General features: G+C 38.2%; 2 protein-coding genes and 1 long non-coding RNA gene across 9 annotated transcripts; 2 read left to right on the top strand and 1 right to left on the bottom strand.

The window, feature by feature from the left end:
* The first annotated feature begins 266 nt into the window (after window positions 1-266).
* Window positions 267-1,463, top strand: LOC139771063 (uncharacterized). 2 transcript variants are annotated; one of them, XM_071703534.1, is made up of 3 exons: window positions 267-404; window positions 965-1,127; window positions 1,209-1,463. In XM_071703534.1, exons 2-3 carry the CDS (start codon window positions 1,028-1,030, stop codon window positions 1,373-1,375), a joined length of 267 nt encoding a protein of 88 aa, XP_071559635.1. In that variant the 5' UTR covers window positions 267-404; window positions 965-1,027; the 3' UTR covers window positions 1,376-1,463. The 2 variants fall into 2 exon arrangements, with proteins under 2 accessions (XP_071559635.1, XP_071559636.1); XM_071703535.1 differs by lacking the exon at window positions 267-404 and adding an exon at window positions 458-598.
* A 45-nt stretch (window positions 1,464-1,508) lies between these two features.
* Window positions 1,509-21,185, bottom strand: Myo61f (Myosin 61F). Of its 6 annotated transcripts, XM_071703511.1 has the most exons (21): window positions 12,037-12,219; window positions 11,021-11,157; window positions 9,927-10,140; window positions 9,127-9,242; window positions 8,971-9,041; window positions 8,637-8,845; window positions 8,168-8,350; window positions 7,854-8,060; window positions 6,463-6,725; window positions 5,591-5,760; window positions 5,361-5,515; window positions 4,979-5,107; window positions 4,602-4,755; window positions 4,137-4,368; window positions 3,769-3,999; window positions 3,408-3,567; window positions 2,990-3,235; window positions 2,658-2,873; window positions 2,289-2,386; window positions 2,051-2,153; window positions 1,509-1,966 (listed from the first exon to the last, which is right to left on the bottom strand). In XM_071703511.1, the coding sequence occupies exons 2-21, from the start codon at window positions 11,023-11,025 to the stop codon at window positions 1,952-1,954; spliced, it is 3,177 nt and encodes a 1,058-aa protein (XP_071559612.1). In that variant the 5' UTR covers window positions 11,026-11,157; window positions 12,037-12,219; the 3' UTR covers window positions 1,509-1,951. The 6 variants fall into 6 exon arrangements, with proteins under 6 accessions (XP_071559612.1, XP_071559614.1, XP_071559613.1 ...); XM_071703513.1 differs by lacking the exons at window positions 11,021-11,157; window positions 12,037-12,219 and adding an exon at window positions 20,826-21,185; XM_071703512.1 differs by lacking the exon at window positions 11,021-11,157.
* On the top strand, window positions 14,069-15,841 carry LOC139771064 (uncharacterized). The gene is made up of 2 exons (XR_011717867.1): window positions 14,069-15,420; window positions 15,556-15,841. It is a non-coding gene; the product is annotated as an uncharacterized lncRNA (long non-coding RNA).
* Window positions 21,186-21,592: the final 407 nt, after the last annotated feature.

The raw sequence follows: 21,592 nt of genomic DNA, 5'->3' as shown, positions 1-21,592 counted from the left end.
GCATTTCTGTCCCTGTACCTCGCAGCAATAAATAATATGAACGATAGCCGACGAAAGGGAACGATACGGACTGTACATGAAGAGAAACGTCCTAGAGTTGCAATTCTAAAAAAAAGAATTATCGTTCTTATTTTGTAATAAACACGAGTAAAAGAATATACGAAAAGTAAAATGCCTGGCTTCTTACGTGCGTCTTTCTCGCATCTATTCATTAATAAACTCATGAAATAAACTTTTCGTTTTGCTTCTCGCGTTGCGTGCTTCCTCTGTCCACATGTTCGCGCTTTCCTTTCATTTCCTTTGCGCTGCTCTTCAACGCTCCGCGATTGGTCGATTGGCAATCGCCAGTCGCCGCCTCGCTACACTCGTGTAAACCAGCCTTTAGTATAAAAGCTGGAGCTTCGGTACGTATTGCAACGCAATATAACCTATAAACGCATGGTTTTTATAATTTAATCTGCAATATTATTACAAAGAAAATGTAGAATTTAGCATAACTTTGTATATAGAAAAAATATGTAGTTCACAAATTTTCATGTAATTAAAGGGATCACCTCTGCTTTGTAAATTTAATCTTCAATATTGTTACGAGGAAAATGTACGATTTAGCATAACTTTGTATGTAGAAAAGATATTTCTCCCAAAATATATGATTAAAGAGATCAGCTCTGTATTGTTACGAGAAAAATGTACGAGAGATTTATGTACATTTCTATTAATTTAGATTAACTTTAAAATCTCGGTTCAACTTACTTTTTATCTTTTTCTAATTCTTAGGACTAGACTAATTAATCTGATAGAGATGGACATTATTCTCGTGTATCCTTGTGTATAAAAAATATACTTTATAAATTGGTATTATATTTCTGTTGTGTATAATTGATGTATTTAATTATTTAATCCACTCTGTTGAAGATTTTTTCTGCACCCGTCTGATGTCTTTATGCTCTCATTTCTTTTACAGGGCATGAGCGATTACATTTGTTGAATCCATAAACTTGAGCTTGCATATAAGTGATAAAGTATAATGCCGCAGGGAAAACTCAAAGTTAAGACAAAGCTACCGGCGGCAGCAAAGGCAAAAGCCAACAAGAGCAAGAAAGGCCCTGCTATCCGAAGACGTGGAAGTAAGTGATTATGAAAAAGTAAGCTTTCTTGAATCATAATGATATTGAGATTAGTAATATGCTGTATTCTCTTTCTCAAAGATGCCCCTGTTCAACCGAAGAAGACAAAGTTGCAAGAAGCGCAGAAATTGAAGAAGATTATCTCAAAGACGGTGAACACCGCGGTGGAAGATGACTTGCGAGAGAGAGCCTTAGAAGGAAGAAAAACCCTCACGAAGAAAGATCCTTCCAGTTCGAAGAAACAGTGATACGTTAAGTGTTATAACACCTGCTTACATCAATAATATATGATTTACGTATGTATCTTTCTTAATTAAAAGATATTATTCTGTTCGATACTATCTATTGGAAAAGGGATGTGGTCACAGTGAGGAAAGTAAAGAGAATTTCTTTCCATTTATTGCGCTCGCGTAACTGAAGCTTAGTTTATATTTAAATAACGTTTATAAATTACTGACAAGCGAACTCACCAATCCGGTCGGTTTTATCCTTCTTCCTATCAGAATAAATATCGTTTAATAATATTACCTAATTTACAAGGAAATATTATACAGGAGGCCTTATGGCACTCTGGGCCTTCCATACTTTTAACAATTCTGACGTAGTCTGTACGTCGGAATGAAAGACCTGTATATTGTCATTTTATCACCCTTTCGTGATAAGGTGACAAAATCGCCGGAGTAATTTAAAGATGTATTAAAATGTCATATATTATCTCTTCTTAATGTTCTGTTGCGTATTTTCTAAATCACATTGTGTTAAGGCTGCTCCAAACATCGTAGCACCGGTTCTTCCGGTTCTCGAGAGATCCTCTTGGGATAGTTTTACGGGGAAGCGACCTGAAATTCGACGATTTAAAACAATTGCGACGGACAGACGATTGCTCGAAAGGATTGGGATTATTCGGGAGGTCGGATCCTTACCACTAATAAATGTCCGCTCTCTCGATTTTTACTGATCGCCGGAGTGGCACCAGTCCTAACTTCGATGACTCCCTCCTTACCGCTGACTAGTTTGTGGGACACACTGAGACATGACATTGTAAATATTAGTAGAAGTAGGGTAAAAAGTAGCAAACAACAGATTAGCCAAATTAAATTTTCATTGAATATATCATTAAAGGGATAAATATAATGTTGAAAAAATTGGATGGAAACTTACGATTCGGTATTGACGATTTTAAGAATATTCGGATTGGTGATATCGATCGCTTTCGTTAACGCTTCTATTAAATGCGGAACTTCTAAGATCAAATCACCCTGTAAAGCAGAAATGCGCGGAACTATAATTCACCTGTTTATATTTATTGATTTTAATAATCACTTAATTTTAAATTACTTTTTACTTCTAATTTAGTTTATTCCAGTTGCTAAACATCAAATTATTTATTAATTTTCGTATTATATCATTATAAGCAAATAATTTATCATTTGCTTATATACTTTTTTTATTTTTTACTGTTAGCTTGAAATAATTCTCTTTAGAGTTAAAAGATATTAAGATTTTTATTGAAATTCTAGGTATAAAAACCTTATCCTTTTTCAATTCGGGTGGTATCCTAACGACGAGTAAATTATCCGACTCCCTGGTAACGACCAACTCCTCGATAGCCTTGTAAGGTAGACGATGCTTAAGCTTGAAGGTTTTAAGGGTGTCGAGAATGTATACGGCATTCTGTGTTAAAATGAGTACTCTCTCGCGTGGCTTATACCCATGCCGATCGTATTTAATGACGGGAGTGGCGTACTAAAAGCATGGATTGTAATTTTAGATTTCCATTTTATAGAATTCATTGTAAATACATATAGTATGAAAGAAAAAAATATTAGTATTGCAATGACTTTTCGCGGATTTATCTTTACCTTTATGTTTTCTCCGGATGTCAAAATGTTGTTCGTAAAGCTCTGTCGCAGTGCTTTGTACTCTTCACCGAGACGATCGGTTACAAATCTCGGACCTACACTCTTTCCGTAAGATTTCTTCTTATTCTTGAACAAAGACTCGGCAAGAATCTTTAACTCAAAATGGTCTTTGTCCTCCTTGCTTAACGCCTTTCGATAACAACGGGCTTTCCATAGCCTGTGCATTACGCGCAAATGCTCTGATGCCTGTGCAATTACATATATTTACTATATCGTTTATTATGCAACGGAAAATGAAAAATTGATTATACAGGAATGTATACGTATAAATTATACAACTATACGGGCAACGTATTTTCTATTTTGCTGAGAATTTTTTACGCAGAGAGCCGAGCTATTTCTTATTCCTATTTCGTACCTCTCGACAAGAATATGGACATGGCGGCCAGTATTTATTTAAGACACCCGGTGGCAACGCCTTCGAAAGTCTGATGAGCCATTGCGATTTCGCCAATTCAATAAATGCCTTGTTAATCTCTGTAGGCGGTCCATCCCGTGTGATAAAGCCTTCGATAAATCTGCATCAATTTAGCATAATAAATATATAAATATATAAACTTAAAAAAATATATATATGTATATGTATAATATAAAAGAGATATGCTTATAATATATATGATAAAATACATAATAAAGTATATGTAAATTATATATTAAATACAAAATTTATAGATATGTTTCATTTAATAGAAAGAAAGAACAAGTTAAATAAGAGATACCTGCGGATAGTGACAACTGCCTGCCGTCGTTTTTTGGCTGCGCGTTTCGCGAGCCACCTGCGAATATATTTTTGAAAAACAATCGCTGATTTTCGCATTTCTAAATATTTTCTCCTCATTAATATACCCTTCCATTTGCTTTGGATAATGGCAGCTACTTCGTGCTTCTTTATTTGGAACGCGTCCTCCGTGTTGAATAACGTTTTAGGAAATCGGATGAATAATTTTGTACTGTAACGATAACGAATGTAACAAGCGTAAATTATGATTTTTAAGTCGTCGATTATTTCCAAGATTCGATTGATTTGCTTTTGCAAAATATATGAGTTATAATTTACGACGATGATTAATGATGATCGCGGTCTTACTTTCCCATCCTGTACTCGTCGCGCTCGTAGCCGAGGTGACACACGAGCGTCTGCACGCCTTCCTTGGCCGGGCCGTGGTAATTCGGCCAGGTTTCCGAGCAGAGGCACTTGTAACGCTCCAAGAATTGCTCATACGGTCTTCGATATGCGAAACCGGCGCGTCTCACTCGCAGATTCTCCATCAGGCCCAAATACTTCACTTGATGCAACACGATCTTTTCGTTGAATTGATCTGAAATCGAAAGTTCAATAAATTTCATCTCGATAAGTTTTCGATTTTTTTTAATATCTCCTTTTTTTCGTTTTTGTTAGTAGACGAACTAGGTGTACATAGAAATTAAATATTCTTATTTTTATATTTATACATAATTGCTGAATTGAATTATTTTAACGTGTCCTAATTAAGTACACCGCGTTGGGCATTACTGCTTTATTTCAATTTTATCTTACTTTAGATCTACTTACTGGCCATCTTAAAATCATTAGGTTTGATGCAACGAATGTAAGACGGTTCTTTACCCATGAGAATCTCAACCAGATTATTTAAACTATTTTTAAACTGAGTTATGGCTGTCTCCGGGCGCTTCTTACTGGTTAAATCTTTCACATCGAATACACTCTGTAAGCAACAAGAAATTGCAAAAGTTACAAGAAAACGTAGAAAATATTCGAAACCAAACCAGAGTTGCAAGAAAATATTTCTGCGAAAAGTATATGAAGGAAATTAGAAGAAAGTACTTTCGTAATGTTTTAATTTTTGAAATTGAGAACTTTAAAACTGTTATTCTTTAATTTAAAAAAAAAATTCTTACTTTTTTCTTACGGAAAAATTAAATTTTTACCTTTGTGATGGAATTCGTTGTATGCGACATAATTTCACGTAAATCTCGAAATAGTAAATCATTATTTTTCTCGAGAAATCCGCGTACGTTGTATGTAACGGCACCGGCGTAATGCACCAATCTGAATTCCTGAAATATCAAGCTTATTTTTAGATTCTCAATTTTGCACAAATCTCACAAATAATATAATTGTCATATTAATTAGCTACAATAAATAATAGAAATTGGTTAGCGGATAATATATTTATATAATAATCGAACAAATTAAAATAAATAAAATAAAATAATTGAAATAATCGAATAATAATTTAGTTCTCTCTCTCCAGTATTTCGAGATATTACTATTTATAATTCAATTTAATATTTAATATAGAATTCTTACGTCTCGTCCCATAATCTTCTGCGTTTGTATATCAGCCTTTTTATGACTGATGTAGTGAGGATGGTTGTTCAGATTTACGTTCAACTTCTCCAGGAAGCTCATGTCCGTCGGGTCTCCAGGTCGCAAACACTCTTCGTCCATTAATGATATTATTCCTGCCGCATTAACGGTTAATTAATGACAATGTGTAATCGCGAATGTGGATTGGCGGAATTTTATAAAAATTTAACCTTTATACTTCTCTTCAATCAGGTCACAGATGATCTTATTATTGAAATATTCTATGTTCTCCCAAGTTATCCCTTCGCGCAGATATTCCTCCTGCTCTGACTTTAATGTCAGTTGGATGAATAACTGTTGCAATTTCTCGTTGCAAAAGTTAATGCAGAACTGCTCGAAGCTATATTGAAGTAACGAAAGAGAGATCGTTAACTGAATATATTGATGTCGCCGTATTTATATTATACTCTCTAGTAATAATTAATTTTCGTCAAAAAATTCCACTCTTTAAATAAAAATATTAATTTAATTAAGATATAGAATAGAAAATAAAGAGATATATATAAGAAATCCCTAGAGAAAAAATTTCTCATATTTTCTCAGAAATTTTCTAAGAATTTCTCATATTTTAAATTTATGAAAAATTCTTAAAAAATATGTCAAATTTCTCAGATACTTTCAGAAATAGTTGGATGAGGATTTTCGGAATATATTCGGAATATTCAGCATCTATATGTATGAAAATTTCTAATAAATTGCGCGGATTTTCTCATATTTATTCAGATTTCTACAAAGATGTGTTGGTGGGAAAAATCTGAAATATTTCATTATTATTTTATCTGAGTTTTTCTGAAAAATGTTCCAATTCGTATAAAAAAATTTGAGAATATCTTAAAATTCTGAGAAAGTCTTGAAATTTTCATAGAAATTTCAATTAATAATATGAAAAATTCTGAGACATTTTTCCACCAGGGATAATAAAAATGTAAAATAAAATGTAGAAACTTGAAAAAGTACATTTTTCTAAAATTATTATTTATGGCACTCATAATATTTTTATTGTAAAATCTTCAAGCGTACGTAATTGTTATTCGACAGTTACCTATTTTTCTGAAAGATTTCAAAACCATAAATGTCCAAAATGCCCATAACCATTTTGCGCCGAGGATTGGTCTGGGGCTGGAGAGACTTGTTGAGTCTAGTCACGAGCCAGGTGAATAATCTGTCGTACACGGCCTTCGCCAGCGCGTCTCTCGCATAAATAGCCAATTCCCTATTCAAGGGTGAAACCACCACGTCACCATGAGCATCTATGGTGCGATGAGTAAACGCCTTTGCCAGTCGCTTCACGTCGCATCCTAGCAGCTATTCAATCACGATTCAAGAAATGTGACATCAAACAATTTGCAAGTACTGAATTTACAAAAAAAAATTATGCGCATATAACGAAATAAATTCGAAACAGAGAAATAATTACGTAATGAAATAATGATGAGAAAAAAATATAAAGGGCTTGCGCGTAAAAAAATTTCACTCCTCGAATAAAGATATCAATTTAAGATATACATAGAATGTAAAACAAAGAAGTTATACAATATAATATTTTCTTTATTTTATATGAAACGCTAGTCCAATATTCCGCCTTCGGTCAGAAAATTTTTCCAAGTTTGAAGCATGCATCGTGCTTTTTCCAGAATTGTACGATTTATTCTTTCAACAACTCCGTTTTGTTGCGGGGTGTCTGCACCAGACTGACATCTTTTTAACAAATCGGAGTTCCACGTCATCTTTAAAAGGAAAAATTCTTACAGCCCTGTGGAACGACGAAACTCCAAATATTGGAAATTTGAGAGTATTTGGTTGTATCGCATATCGATCTCTGAAAGTGCCTAAGAAACTTACTCTAGGAAAATTCGATTCAAGGATACTTAAATGTTATTTTGTGGGATACTACTGCCGGATACAAACGACGGAGAAAAAAAAACCATAATCGGAAGACGTCGAGTTTGATGAAACAAACAAAGCTCCTTAAAATTAAGCGAATCAGAGTAGACGGAATCACCCCGAAGAAGTGATCGGATAAAGAAGAAACCTCGCCATCTGGAACCATCTGGAAGACTATGCAGTTCTTGCACTACATGCCGATGATGCTGATTGGAAGTCATTGGCATGTAGTGCAAGAACTCCAATTTCTTCAAAGTTTCGAGTATAATTATACATAGAAGATGTACCTGGAAACTTTGAAGAAATTAAAAGTCAACATTATCGGAACTAATTTGCTAAAAAATCTTCTAACGGATCTTGGAATAATCAACAAAATCCATCCAAGATATACGAAGATAATAATCAATCGTGCATACATCTATTCGATCGCTGGGAGTACAAACGACTGTGAATCACGTTGATGTCAAATACAATTTCGTAAAAGATTCATAGATCTGCAAACCCACAAATCTAACAAAAATTATTGAAAATTATCTCAGAAATAATTACCGTAGCGACGGCATCGACGGACGCGGGTTTCAGAATAGTCGCCACGCCGTCCTCCTCCGAGAAACCCACGTTACCCATGTGCAGCACTGACGCGACTATAGCAAACAGGTCGTTCTGCTCCTGCTGAGACATCTCCATGGTCTTCATGGCCCGGACAACTTCCTTGTATTGATTAGCATCGTCGATGGTATCCACTGTGCCTTTCGTCTAAGAGATCAATTTACGAGTCAACAAAGAGGTTGTAGAAAATAAATTTTAAAGAAGCGAAAAGGTTTCAATTATAAAAATTTAATATGAAAGTCGAATAGGCTTACCCCGTTGCTTAGGTAGAAAAAAGTATCGAGGTTTCTTTTTAAGAACAGTTTTCTCAACGTGTCGTCATCCGCACCCGCTAAAAGTTGATAAAAAATATGAAAATTCCGCTCGCCAACCGATTGATGGATCACTCGAGACTTCTCCAATAAATAATTTAAGATATTTCCACCGACTGGGTCTCCCTGAAAACACGTAAAAGCGTTGTCCGATAATGTTAAATCAAATGCTCGAAATGCTTCTGCAAAAACAAGCGAATCAAGAGAAATCGATAACATTGCACAATAAGTACAGTAATTACATTAATAACCTGTAAATATTTCTATTTTTTTTCTTTCTCTCGAATTATTGTCATAATTATTTTTGATTATTATTTTTCAGAGAGTAATAAACTTAATTTTGACGAAATTTTTCTACAATTTCTCTTGATCTCGCTTTTAAAAGAAACTCGTTACTAAATTGAATTTTCACCTGGAAATTGAACTGAACGTCCATGTACTTGCCAAAGCGAGATGAATTGTCATTGCGATTGGTCTTTGCGTTACCGAAAGCTTCCAGCACGGGATTGCTGCCAATCAATTTATCGTTCACCTCTTCCACTTGTTTTTTATGCCCAGTAGCAGCCGCGATAAACTCCAAGATCTTCTTGGACGCCTCTGTTTTTCCGGATCCCGATTCGCCTTAAACGCGAAGAAAAGATGTAAAAATGTAGAAAAATGAACTCGATGATAAAAAGGAGCGAGAGAAAGGAATTATTTAAATAAATCGATGTCAATGTAAAACGAATAAAAGCGTGATTTCTTACCCGAAATCAGGATGCATTGATCGCGATTTTCCTTAGACAGGGATTGATAGGCAGTGTCCGCGAGAGCAAAACTGTGAAAATAAATTTTTAATAAATACCGGCGTTTTATACAGGGCAGCCCGAATTTGTCGCACTTTCTCTTGCAGACATGCTTACATGTGAGGAGGTGCCTCGAAAAAGTTTCTCCCATGATAGTAAAGGATGGTCTCCGTAGTGTAGATGGGCAGTTTCTTGTACGGATTCACCGACACTAACACCTGACCGATGTACGTCTACGATATTAAAGATAAGAAATTTCTTTCATTGTGTCACTCTAAATTTTTTTTATATTTAGCTGCGTAGACAAGATAGGGATAGTATTAATCACGTGGAGGAGTGTTAAAAATTGATTAAGGATTAAGGATTGATTTATGGAATTAGGTGGAGATAAGAGAATAATATTAGAAAGAGTATAGAATGATTAATTGAATAGTGTAAAAGAAAACGTGTTCAGGAAATTATGGAGAGAGAAAGAGACTACTAGAGTAAGGAAGAATAGATAGTATTAAGTATGATGGTTGCATGGATGGTATGAGTGTGTTAAGTAAATATTTAATGTTAAGTAAACCAAGTGTACTTCTTGGCACGTAAGCTGAAATTATTATATATTCAGCTGCGTATAAAATAGTCCACCATCAATTATCATAGCTGAGAAATCTATATATTTTGATATGATTTTATATGAAAAAGTCACAAAAGTGTAAAATAAAAAACTTTTTATACAAAGTTTTGAAATCTCAAGATTTATTTCTCATTAATTACGAACAAAATGTATAAAAATAAATTAAAACTACCAAAAGAAAATGTTAAAATATATGCTACTCTTTTGTCTGACAAATTATAGGTACATGAAATAACTGAGAATTTCTTTTTTAATTCGCGCTATTTTTAATTACGCTATTTTTAATTCGACTCACGTAAATGAGATCCTCCTTGAATCGTTTACGCAGATTATTGATGAAGGCGGACTCGCTGCGGAAGTCCTCCAGTAGGACGAAGTCCTGAACGCCTACTCGGTCACGCTCGTGCAATCCGCGCTCCATGTTCTCGGGCAATTTCCGATCGTGCTTGAGGACTTCCGGTCTCGCGCCGGGTTTTCTGAAGACACCCCCGGTGTCGACTGTTTCCGCGCTGCAAATATCCAAGAGAATAAGCTACCTCTAAACACCTTTCGATACATAACGAGCCTTCGTGTCATTATTCACAATAACTTTATGCGCAACTTTATGCCCATTAATTTAGTAAGATTAGTCTAATCAGGATTTTTTAAATTTTACAACTTACAATAATAAGACGATAAGAAGAAAATAAAACTGAATTTATACATTGATTCAATTATTTCATAGTCACATTGTATACATTTAAATATATTTATATTATAAATTCATTAAAAAAGATTTAACTCCAGTTTACTTGGAAAAGCAGATATCGTTTATCTAACGTCACTTGTCATTGAAATTTACCTTGATCGTATAATCTGTCACTAAAAAATTAACATCATTAATTTAAAAAGACTTGATTTAGCTCCGATAGGTTTCGTTTTCTCTACTTCATCTATTTTGAAGTGACGTTAAAAATTTATTTAACAAGTAGCGTGTAAAGTCGCCGTTCTATTTGGCCTCGCGGCCTTGCAAACGATAAGAATTCAGATTAGATATCGAAGTCCGTAACATTCAATGCTCGTAGACAATAGAACGAGTGGCGATAGATCGGTCGGCAAATATTTCTATATGCACCGAATGGATAAAGGGATATAGCGACACGAGAGAAAGTCGAGAGAGCAAAAGTATCGTATGCATAGTCTATCGATAGTGCAAACGAATTTCCAAAGAGTCATAAAATTTCTGTCTGACGCTGCTACAAATTGTTAAATTCGACATTTGAAATTGAACAGGTTTATCTGGGTTTATTCTAAGTCGTCCTTCACGGGAAATCAAAATAACTTTGCGGTTTGTTTGAAATCTAAGCATGAAGAAATTTCGAACACACGCACACACATACACGCACTCACCCCATGTTTCCGCGATCCTGTTGACTTGCACCTGCGATATCCGAACGGGGAAAGAAACACGAAATCGACTCGGTTATCTTCGTTTCGGCATTGTTAATCGCGATCGCGGATTCCGACTCCGGTCTAGTCCTCGCTACCTGGTTAGAATAAACGCGAATTCGTCAGATAAGATAAACGCGAATTCGCCGATTCACGACGTCTGATATTGCCGGATCTAAGCGGAAGAGATTAGATGGTTGCTACAGTTCGATTACAAATCGGCGAAACAAAAATCTGTTTAATTGATCGGACTGTCGTATCGATAGGAGCTTAGATAGAAATTAAAAAAATTTTTTTCTAAGTAAAGCTATTCTAACAGTAAATAAAGCTCTTATTGTTAAAAAACATTATCGTATTTCTCGAGTGTTGTGTTATTGCTCGAAGAACTTATATATAATGACGATCACAATGCACTTATCTAGGAGATAACAGAGAGGGTAACGAAATATTCCAGAGGTATGGTACGCTTCTTCGCGATTTTTAATCCTGGAACGGTCCACGTGTCACTTTAATATCTCCCTGCGTCGATAAAATCCATAACTTACTTCTTTGAAGCAAAAACTTCCAGAAAGCTAATTAAATTTACGCTCGATGAACGAACAAAAACTAGACAAGAGATTTATTCAAGAAACTTTTGTAACCACTATATGTCTATATTTCGTTCCAATTTCACAGAATACACCTCTACTTTTTCCAATAATGCATGTACACCTTTTCCTTTCAATTCCGTGTAACGCAATTAGATTTACTTATAACAAATATTTCACATTGTATAAATTTCATATCTATATAATCCACTTTTTCCCTCTGACTTCACGCGCAATGAAATAGTATATTTTACAACGATACGTGAATCGTTCGCGCAATGTGGCAAGGGGCCAGCCGTGAGAGGGATCGCGAATCACCAGGTAGAAGACAGTCCGTCATCGTATCCGACGATACTTAAACATAAACACACATAAGAAAATTGATATTACTTCGACGTTTGACTCGATTCACGCGTTATACACGGCGATGAAGAGAGGCGCGCGTTCACTGCTTCGAGATGCCGACCGAAGAGGAACCGGAGAACGGAGGAACCACCTTGCGACTGTTGCTGTCAAGAATGACCCGGCGATGACCACCACCTTCCCGTCTATTACCCGTCGGCGACGTCGATCCCCTCTCGTTATCCGCACGACTGATAGCGGAACGAAACGGCGCCGAACAGCGAAGCGTACCGAGAGGAAAACCTGCGTAAGAACGCGGCTACTGTCGGAGCAGCTCGTAGTAAACTCATATTACACGCATTAATGACCGGCATGCTTCGTTTCTTGGACGAACAACTTTAATCAAGAATAAAAGAAAGATTTCGTATCGAGTTTTACTGTAAATTTTTTCAGCAGCGAGTTTCCAAACTAAAAATTTCCAGGAAGATAATGTATCGTCGACTTCATCTTCCGTTTAAATAGCATTCTGTCTGCACAAAAAAAAAACAGAATACAATGCAATCTTAGAAATATAATTTCCGCAAATGCTTGCTATATTTAAAAGGTATAACAAATGAATTAAATATTATATTAAATGCCGGGAATGTTGAATTTCCGCTGCGATCAATAATTCTATCGTGTTGATCAAGATGAGCTTTATGAGCGTAATAGAATTTAATGGTTATTAAAATTAAAAGTGCAGAGGAAAGATTATTGTTATTGACGTCACGTATCTAACGCGAATCAAAGTTTTAGAGATTGTTCGGCTGCGTAAAGTATCAGAATGCAATTGCAGATTAATCGGTGCAAATCCGGCGTTAATCGATAACAGAGCGTTGATAAGCTGCAATAAAGTCCCGCGTATCTAATCTAATCTAATCTCGAATCGTTCTTTCCAGACATGCACGTATAACGGATTCCTGCAAAAAGTAATAAAAATATTCGTGACTTTTCGCTATCGGTACCGTTGTGTAAGATCCCGATCGCATAACGTTCCCCGCAATTCTTATCGCGATATGGGATTTACGTCGCATTTTTGCATTAATCGTTGCATTAATTTTTTTAACCGAATTGATCGCGATTCTCAAAACGGGAAAGTATATCCAGGACATGTCAACTGCAATGTTACTTCGCATTTACTAAACTCGCTGCAATTATCACTTCTAATTTTTTTATGATTTATTAAACGAGGTTGCTACGATCGCGTAAATCATTTAATTAATTACTTATTTAGACACGATCCAAGCACGAAACAAAATTTCAAAAATATCCAACAAATGTTAAAATACATATGACCAACTATTCACGAACAAAGAGAAGGCTATAAGTTGGAGAGAAAAAGAGGGACGACGGCGCGTTGCGTTATTATTGACCCTCAAGATCGACAGCCAAACGACGTTTATCTCCGGCGCGAAACAGTCCGTCTTTCGTGGAAGCGAGGAATCGATGTGACTCATTGATACTCCGGTCATGAACCCCATTCGGCGAGCAAGTTTTCCCTCGCCTTGACGGATGCCGAAGAGGTATCGGGAATGCGGGTCGCGACGTATCGCGGCCAACGACGTGAGCATATGCATGGTGTTACGGCGGCGGAGGGAATTATCAATCGCGATTCGCACAAAGAGGACCATTGTCGCGGCTCGTCGTTATCGAAAAACGTTGCGTTCATAAACAGCGAGTACAGACGGAAACCAGTCACGTACGTTCCGCGAGCTGCTTCGATTTTATAATTTTTCTTTTTTTGCCTTCGTGCGGGATGAGTCACGCGAAAGAGACACGGACGACAGGCACGTTTTTAAACCACGTCTAGAGTACCAATGTCGAAAAAGCAGTCCGGATATAAGAATGCCATTTATGTGCGGCTTGCCGCAATTTTTTGCATCTTCTGCATATAATAAAAATGTACAAGTCGTCCTTTCGGGGACAGATCGTCGGCGAGGTCCGTTTCTCCTCAGCGCGATAGGATCATTTCGTCGGAAACTTCCGATTAGCGTGATGTCCTTTATTTGATTAACACGAGAGTGGAATCGATCGTGCGCGCGCTCCTGCGCCGTGCTAACACGATCGCACGAAACGGAAAGTCGCCTCGCTGCATTTTTCTGCACCCAACTCGCGGCTCCGAATCGGGGACGCTGACGTAATGCGTCGATGAGTCAAGGGAAAAAAGGGGATCCTTCGGATCAGACGCTCGGTGAATAAAAAAAAAATCGACGAGACGAAAATCTGCAGCGCGATACACGCGACGGGAATACACGTTGCGTCGAAAAATTCCATCGAGGATTATAAACACGACGGCGGGAAACGTCCAAAGTGAAATCTTTTTGATCGACTTAGCATTTCGCATTTCGAGGAATTAACGATACGAATTGATTAATGATACTTCTGTAAAATTTGAGATTTTATCTGCTTTTTCTTTTTCTTTTTTTTAAATAACTTCGAACGTTTCTGTCATCTCCCAACAGCTAAATTTAATCGGCAATTATCGTCACAACGTTATCTGGGTGGTGTGATTGGGTAAATCTCCCTCTTATTCTCTTGCGTCCGCATCTCCGAACATGCACATGCACCGTTCGTTTAACATACGTCGAGGACGACGCAACCTATTTCCGGAAACCGGTTAGCCTTTTGTCGGAGGAGAGACGCGGGTTTTCACCGCGCGGGACCATCGTTTTCTTGCGGATTTTACACGCGCGGGCTGAATAGCGAATGAGCGCGAGTCCGTAAAATTATGACGAACGAGGGCGTACGTTATTCTCCAAGGTAGAGTTCGCGAGACAATGAACACGGCGCAAAGTTTTTTCAGCGAGAAAGGTTTCTAAGAATGTGTCAATTTCTCTCGGCCTGTCGATCAAGCGTTCTCTCAGTTTAGCGAGTCGTGGATCTTCGCTAATTTGTGAATCTGCGTTACCCTTTCATTGAATTGGGATTTGGTAGTGAATTTCCCTTGGTCAAATTCCACTCTGCTATACTCTAATGACGCGACGATCACCTTCACGGTTCTCGATCGATGGACAACGACGATTTCCGGGGCACGTTTCGCTATCGCACGAAACCTGCATAGTAAAAGCGCTCTTATCTAACAAAAATGGAGAGAAGCACACGTGTGCGCGCACTCCGCGCGGACATTTCCTGTGCATGTCCCGTTCTTTTCACCGGAGGTGCCGTCAGAAGTTTCACGCTGAGGCGGTTTCGCTTCGCGCAGGTTGCACTCAGCGGCTGAAATTTATGGGACCCATAGCGAGTACTATTTTCAGCGCGAGCTGGCTCCTTGCGACGAAGATTCGGCTCGCTTCGAAGAGGTTTTTTTCACGGAAAGTCGTCTCCTTGGCTGTGCCGACTTACTCCATTACTCGATTACTCCATTATTCCGATGTCATATCAAACAATCTTCAGGTAATCGCGAGATGTAGAACAACGTCTTTTTAAACTGTTCAATGTTCTTGTACCATTAATTAACGTTCTATAATAAGAATAATATTTAAAAATAATATTATTTGAACATTATTTTATAGTATTATTTTATTACAGCGTAACGGCGAATATTAATCGGATTAAAATGGATGAAAACGTCATGTAAATGAGATAGACGAGGCAATTTGAAACCGATTAGAGAAACGTGTATTTAGAAAACACATCTTATTGATGGTCTTGTCTAGAAAGTCAAGTGCTTTTAACTCTTAAGTATATTCACGTTCATAATTCTTAGTTTCAATACAGTTGTAATCATAAAATTTAAATTATTTTTTGTTGGAGTGCAATTTAGCAATAACATCACAGTCAGAGCTTGATTAATAAAAAAATTATCTAATGGTGATCCTGACTAAACGTTGATATAAAATATAAAATGATAAAATACTGCAAATATCGTTATTGCTATTCGCGTCTTATCGACTCCCAGGTGTATTACTCTTGTTGACGGCTAATGGATTAAATTGCGGAGGTGTGGAGATCTTACGTATTCCTCACCGAATCTTTCTCGAGAAACCGGTTCGGATTCGGATCGACCTTGAGCCTCGGTCATCTTCTCCGGACCTGAAGTTCAGGGCTTTCAAGGTGTTTGTCCGCGGTATAGTAGCGAGTCTTAATAAGCTCCGCTTGCGGTCCAGACGCGACGAGGGAGAAAAACGGAAGATGGGAACGAGAGGAACACAGGGCGAAAGAGAGAGGAAGAGAGTGTGGTGGAATATGCACGACGTGTATAATAATAAACCGACCGGGAGCGAATCGCGGCGCGGCGGGGAGCGAGGGGACAATAAAAAGAAGGCAAGGGAACACCGAGCACGGTGCACGGGTGGAAAGACCCCGCGAGTCGATTTAACGGCGAGCCTTAAAGTAAGCGCCGATCTATTTTCGGTTCACGTCGCCTCCTCCTTTGAACTCAACGCGCGTTAAAAGTCAGCCCCGCATCCATCCGGACTTGGACGAATGGACTTTTACTCGGCTCGTCGCTCGAGCAAAATAATCCTACGCTTTGTTATTTCGCGTTACTACTCATTCGCGGGGATCATCGTCGTTTCGCCGGACAACAGAAAGTTATGTCTTTTTATGGGGATTTTAAGACAGCTTAACCCGTTTGTGAGAAATTATTTTAAGTGTCTAGGATCATCGTTACACCTCAGTCTCGGAGTCTCGCAAGGATCTTATAATTAATAACATTTCTTCGCAGTTTGCTCCGCACGTGCGTCGACATCTGATCGCACCGCGTCGAAAGTGAGACAGCCGTGTTACGAGAACCCGCCGAATCGTCCATGCTTCCCGATCCCCGCGTGTCGAATACCGAAGAATCGCTGATCGGAATCGCTGACGCGTAAATAATTTCGGAAAGTCGCCGATCTCGCGGCGTCGTAATGCGACCCGATATATATCGGGGGACGGAAATTCAATTCCGCGACGCTTATCAACTGACAACGTTCTTTAATAATCTGGGTGGAAAAAGCGCCCCCCGGTCCACAGGTGAACGCTCGAAACTCGTTTTGATTTAGGCGACCGCGTAGCACGACCGGGTAACGAATTTTTTCGTGCGATTTCTATCGTTATGTAACGCGCGATCGTAGATTCGCCAACCGTGAAATGTCAGGGCGGATAAGCGTGATTATATTACGTGTGTGCAAGTATAAAAATTTCCGGTGAACGAAACGAGCAAAGGATATTTGTGAAAAGTTGAAAATAGTCTTTAGAAAGTATACACGATAAGTACTGACAATCCGTGTGTGTAGCGCATTAAAAAAATATAAAAGATTTTCACACATTCCATTTTCACACTTCATCTTCACACACTCCATTTTTATAATTTTAACTTTACACAATGGTTTAATCATGTCTTTTATACATATATACATTTATAAATTACTGTATTCATTATTATAATTCTTATCAGAGTGATAAATAATTAATCATGTAATTTGTTATTACAATTTTTCTTCCGAATATATCGTCAATTGTTATGACAATCAATTTTTTTTTTCGAAGAAAAAGAAAGCGGATTCAGTTTTAATTTTCGCGACTTTTCCCATTGTAATGACAGTCAGTCTAACGTTAAGTCGAGCCATTGGATCCGCGAATATTCACTGAACGGAGGAACAAAGGAGAGCAGAACTGCTGAATTAAGATATATCCGTTCTATCACGACTAATCAGTCCGATCGCGGGAGAGACGCATAAAGACTCGCTCTTTTTCTCCTCCGCGATCGCGACCGTCTCGGGTTCTCTTTCCATCAATGAATTCTTGCGATCTCTCATGTCGCTAAGTACGCACTTTCTGGGAAACAGACGCGCTCGGTCCTGCCCACGTTTCTTCGGTCTCGGTACAATTACTTGCGTGCCAGTTTTCGCGATGATACACGATACACGATCTCTAAGTAGACTCAGCGATAACATTCTCGTCCATTAGTCTCGCGTACGTGCGACCGAAAGCGAAATCATTCTTCCCTTTCTTTCTCTTCTTGCTCTTTTTATCGTTTTAATTTTAATGTCGCAATTTTAACGAGCCGCAGATAATATGTAACAATTAATAGTTGCTTTCCATTTCAACCAAAACTCAGATAATTCTCACTTGTGACGTCATAACTCAGTTGAATGCACGTTCTTTTTGCATGCTGGCAAGTGAGATTCAACTGAGTTTTTAGCCACAATCGAGACCGTGTGCTTTAATGAATCTAATAGACTCACGTTAAAGGTGAGGCTATGAATCTGTATTGTTATGCGATAGCTTTGTCGCCAAAATAAGCCAGGTAAGTGCAAAATAACATATCTTACCTGAGTACAAAATACTCACACAACTGAGTGACTCAGATCACTTGAGTGTAAATGGAAAGCAACTAATGTCGCAATTTTAACGAGCCACGGATAATATGTAATATCCCAAATGATACCCCTTATCGCGGTACTTTCTAGTCGCGTGACCTCTCATTTGTGTAGAAGCGAAAGCTTCAAACCTTCGTAACACCCTTACTCGTGCTTTCTGCTTGAGTTTCTATTTCGACAAATACAAGTGAAAGCACTAGTTACATTTTATTCGGGGCTGCTGCCCATAATTATCCGTAATTGCTTTTACTATCGTCTACCACCCACTATATGATTTATAGTCTACAGTCTGCGCTCCCCGCATCGACTCTCCCCGTTTCGCGTAAGATATGAGGTCAGGTAAAGTTAATTAGCATCCTGTGGGGCGGTCCCGTCGAACTGCCGAACGTGTATGTTTGGCTTAACGTAAATGTAAAACGGCCGAGACAGCGTTGAGAGCGGAGGTGAGAACAAAGTACATCGGCTCCGTTTCTGCGGAGAACATAACTCTACGCGCCCATATTTCATTCCCCCGTTCATTGTTATTCATAGACACGCGGCGTCATCTAAAATGGTTTAATCGTCACTTTCACGGCGGTCGGGGATCGGATTTCTGCCTTTGTCTTAAAAAGAAGGAAGGTACGCTTTCTCCTGCTTCCTTTTCGAGTACTTGCAGCGAGCGCACGCGTTGAAAGAAATGATTCGATGATCCCACGAGCACGTGGGGGCGAGTACGATCCGACAGACAACAATGGGATCGGTCGAATTCTCGCTTTTGTCTCTGCCTCTGACGACTCGCCATTTCCCAGGAAGATAATTCAACGGCTCTCTGGGCTATCGTTTACGCGGAATCCCGTGTCAATTGCGAAGAGCTTTACGATCCACTTTAGCGGACGAGTATCGACTTGCGTAAAATCCGGAATATCGTCAAATATGCGCGTTATAGTCGTTGCGCAACAGTTTCAAGCTGCATCGATATATAAATTAATTTAAAGATACGTATATAAAAAAAATATTATTTTTTATGACGCGTAAAATTTAAGATTATTTTACAAGTGATCGTAAATTTGCAATTTGTGAAAGTTTTTATTCCCTGTAAAAAATAACGCAGTAAAAATGAGAGTACAACATTGGGAATGGCATCATAATCGGCAGTGTCCTTCGATAAATTCGAGCGAGCATCGAGTCGTACTTAAAATGCAATAACGCGACGACGTAAAACCGGCCTTGACAGACCAATGACATCTTCATCAAAGTGTTTAAAAACCGTTAATCTTCGCTTGAAGCGAACAACGATTCAGTCGCTACTAACGTCTTTCAAAAGATACATTTTAGCATCTTTCTCAAAAAATATTTGAACGATGAAACCTTCAATAGATTTTAACATTAAATTAATAATAAATATCACAGTGAAACGGTATGCTATTAATCATAATATTAACTACTATGTTAATTAATTAAATTATTAAATCACTGTAATTATTATCGGAGTGCATGATAATTCTCTTAAGGTGTATTTCAACGACAAAGTCCTCATGTTTCCGGTCAGCTTTAAAAAAAAATCAAAATATTTTAATTTATTAATAATAGACAAAAGAAATTATGCTTACTGTTACTCCTGTCACTTTAGTATTAAAAATAATCAGTTTAATGCTGAATTTTAATTTAGCTGATCGTGAAATGTGATCATTGCAGTTTTGTCTGCTTGTTGCTACGACATTTGATCGTAATAAGAAATAAAATTGTGTTTTTCCTCAGCATAACATCCGCGACAGTATATACTTTGTAGCAATGTATGACAAATGACGCAAAGTTTAAATAATTTGATCAATTTGCTGAAAATGGCGAATCCACGGAATCGCATCGCGTGGATATTGTATCCAAGGCACATTCGTGACGTCTCATAACATCTGCGACAATCTGTGTGTTCTTTTAATAAAAGCGCGAGACGCGGTCGTGATTTCCTCCTCGTGACTCACACTAGAGGCCAATGGTAAATTGCAATTGATACATTAATTTGCGGGTCACGCGAAAACCTTCGGAAAAAGAAATTCGTCTGAAACGCCTTTAAGTTCTTGAATTTTTCTCGATATTAGATGAATATTGTCAATACATGAATTGTGTGTGGCCGGCAAATAATAATAAAGAGTTTATTATCTTCTCCGAGCGAGTTTAATTTTTTAATTTTAAGTAAAAAAAACCTGGGCATTTAAATTTAAGAAATTGAAGTGAGAAATTTAGAAGATATCTCTTTCGTTTCACAATAATAATATAACATATAACAAAATAAAAATTAACACGTACGACATAGATTAGCTCTCATTGATATAAATTAATTTAACGTAAAATATCGTTAACGCAATACGAATTATCGGTCGCGTGAACTGTAAAACGAAAAAGGAAAATAAAAGGAAGAGTAAAACAGGAGGACGCGAAGGGTTCGCGTTTGTGCTCCCTCGTCTTTCTATGCTCCAGGATTGTGTGAACCACGACAAAAAAAAACGTGCTCGTACTCACTTTCGTTTCGCGCTTCAAGTACTCTCGTTCTCGGGTATGGTGGCGGCTCACGAGTCCAGACGGGCGGCGTGTTTGTCCATCGTCGTCGTCAGGTCATCGTCATCAGAACGGGGGCGCACACCGGAATCGCGGTGCACAATTCGACGATTCGCAAGCCCTACAAGTTACGGTCCCCGATGTGTAACGCGGGTTCGACGTACCCGCGGGAAAACCGTCGTCGTCGGATTGGATAACGGTCTCGCACCGGCCGCGATATACGCGTGGTGTATATCCCGTGCACACGCCACGGTGTAACACACGAAACTGCCGGCCTGAAGGAGAGGTTCTCTCCTCTTCGGTGCCCCGGTGGCACAAGGTGGCGGCGGTAGAGAGGAAGGAAGGCCAGGCTGCCAGCCGGCTGAACGACTTAACGGCGAGAAGGAGAGAGGAATTCGTTTTCTGGTGTGCGTGCGTGTATGACGCACGCGAGGTGCCCTGTGTGAACCCCTCGCGGGGTCCTGCGGGGCCGTGGGTTTCGTGAGTCTTGGAGCGGATTCTCGCAGCGTGACGGTTGCAAGTCTGACGTAAGGGAGCTTTTTTTTATTTTTATTTTACAATTTAATTTCTTTGAATTCTTGAGAAGCCTTGCGTCATTAAGCCTGTTTTCTTTTCAAATAAGAAATATAAATAATGTATACCTACTATAAATTCGTAAATAATACAATGCTTTTGATATTTCTCGGAAAATAGAAATATATGTAAAAGCAGAGTACATCCATTGATATGCG

The sequence above is a fragment of the Temnothorax nylanderi genome, unplaced genomic scaffold, assembly GCF_030848795.1.
Source record: "Temnothorax nylanderi isolate EJ_2023f unplaced genomic scaffold, tnyl_v1.0 TNYL_tig0035_pilon, whole genome shotgun sequence".
In the NCBI taxonomy this organism is placed as follows: Eukaryota; Metazoa; Arthropoda; class Insecta; order Hymenoptera; family Formicidae; genus Temnothorax; species Temnothorax nylanderi.
Note: the sequence above shows the minus strand (reverse complement) of the source record. Positions and strands in the feature narration are given on the sequence as shown.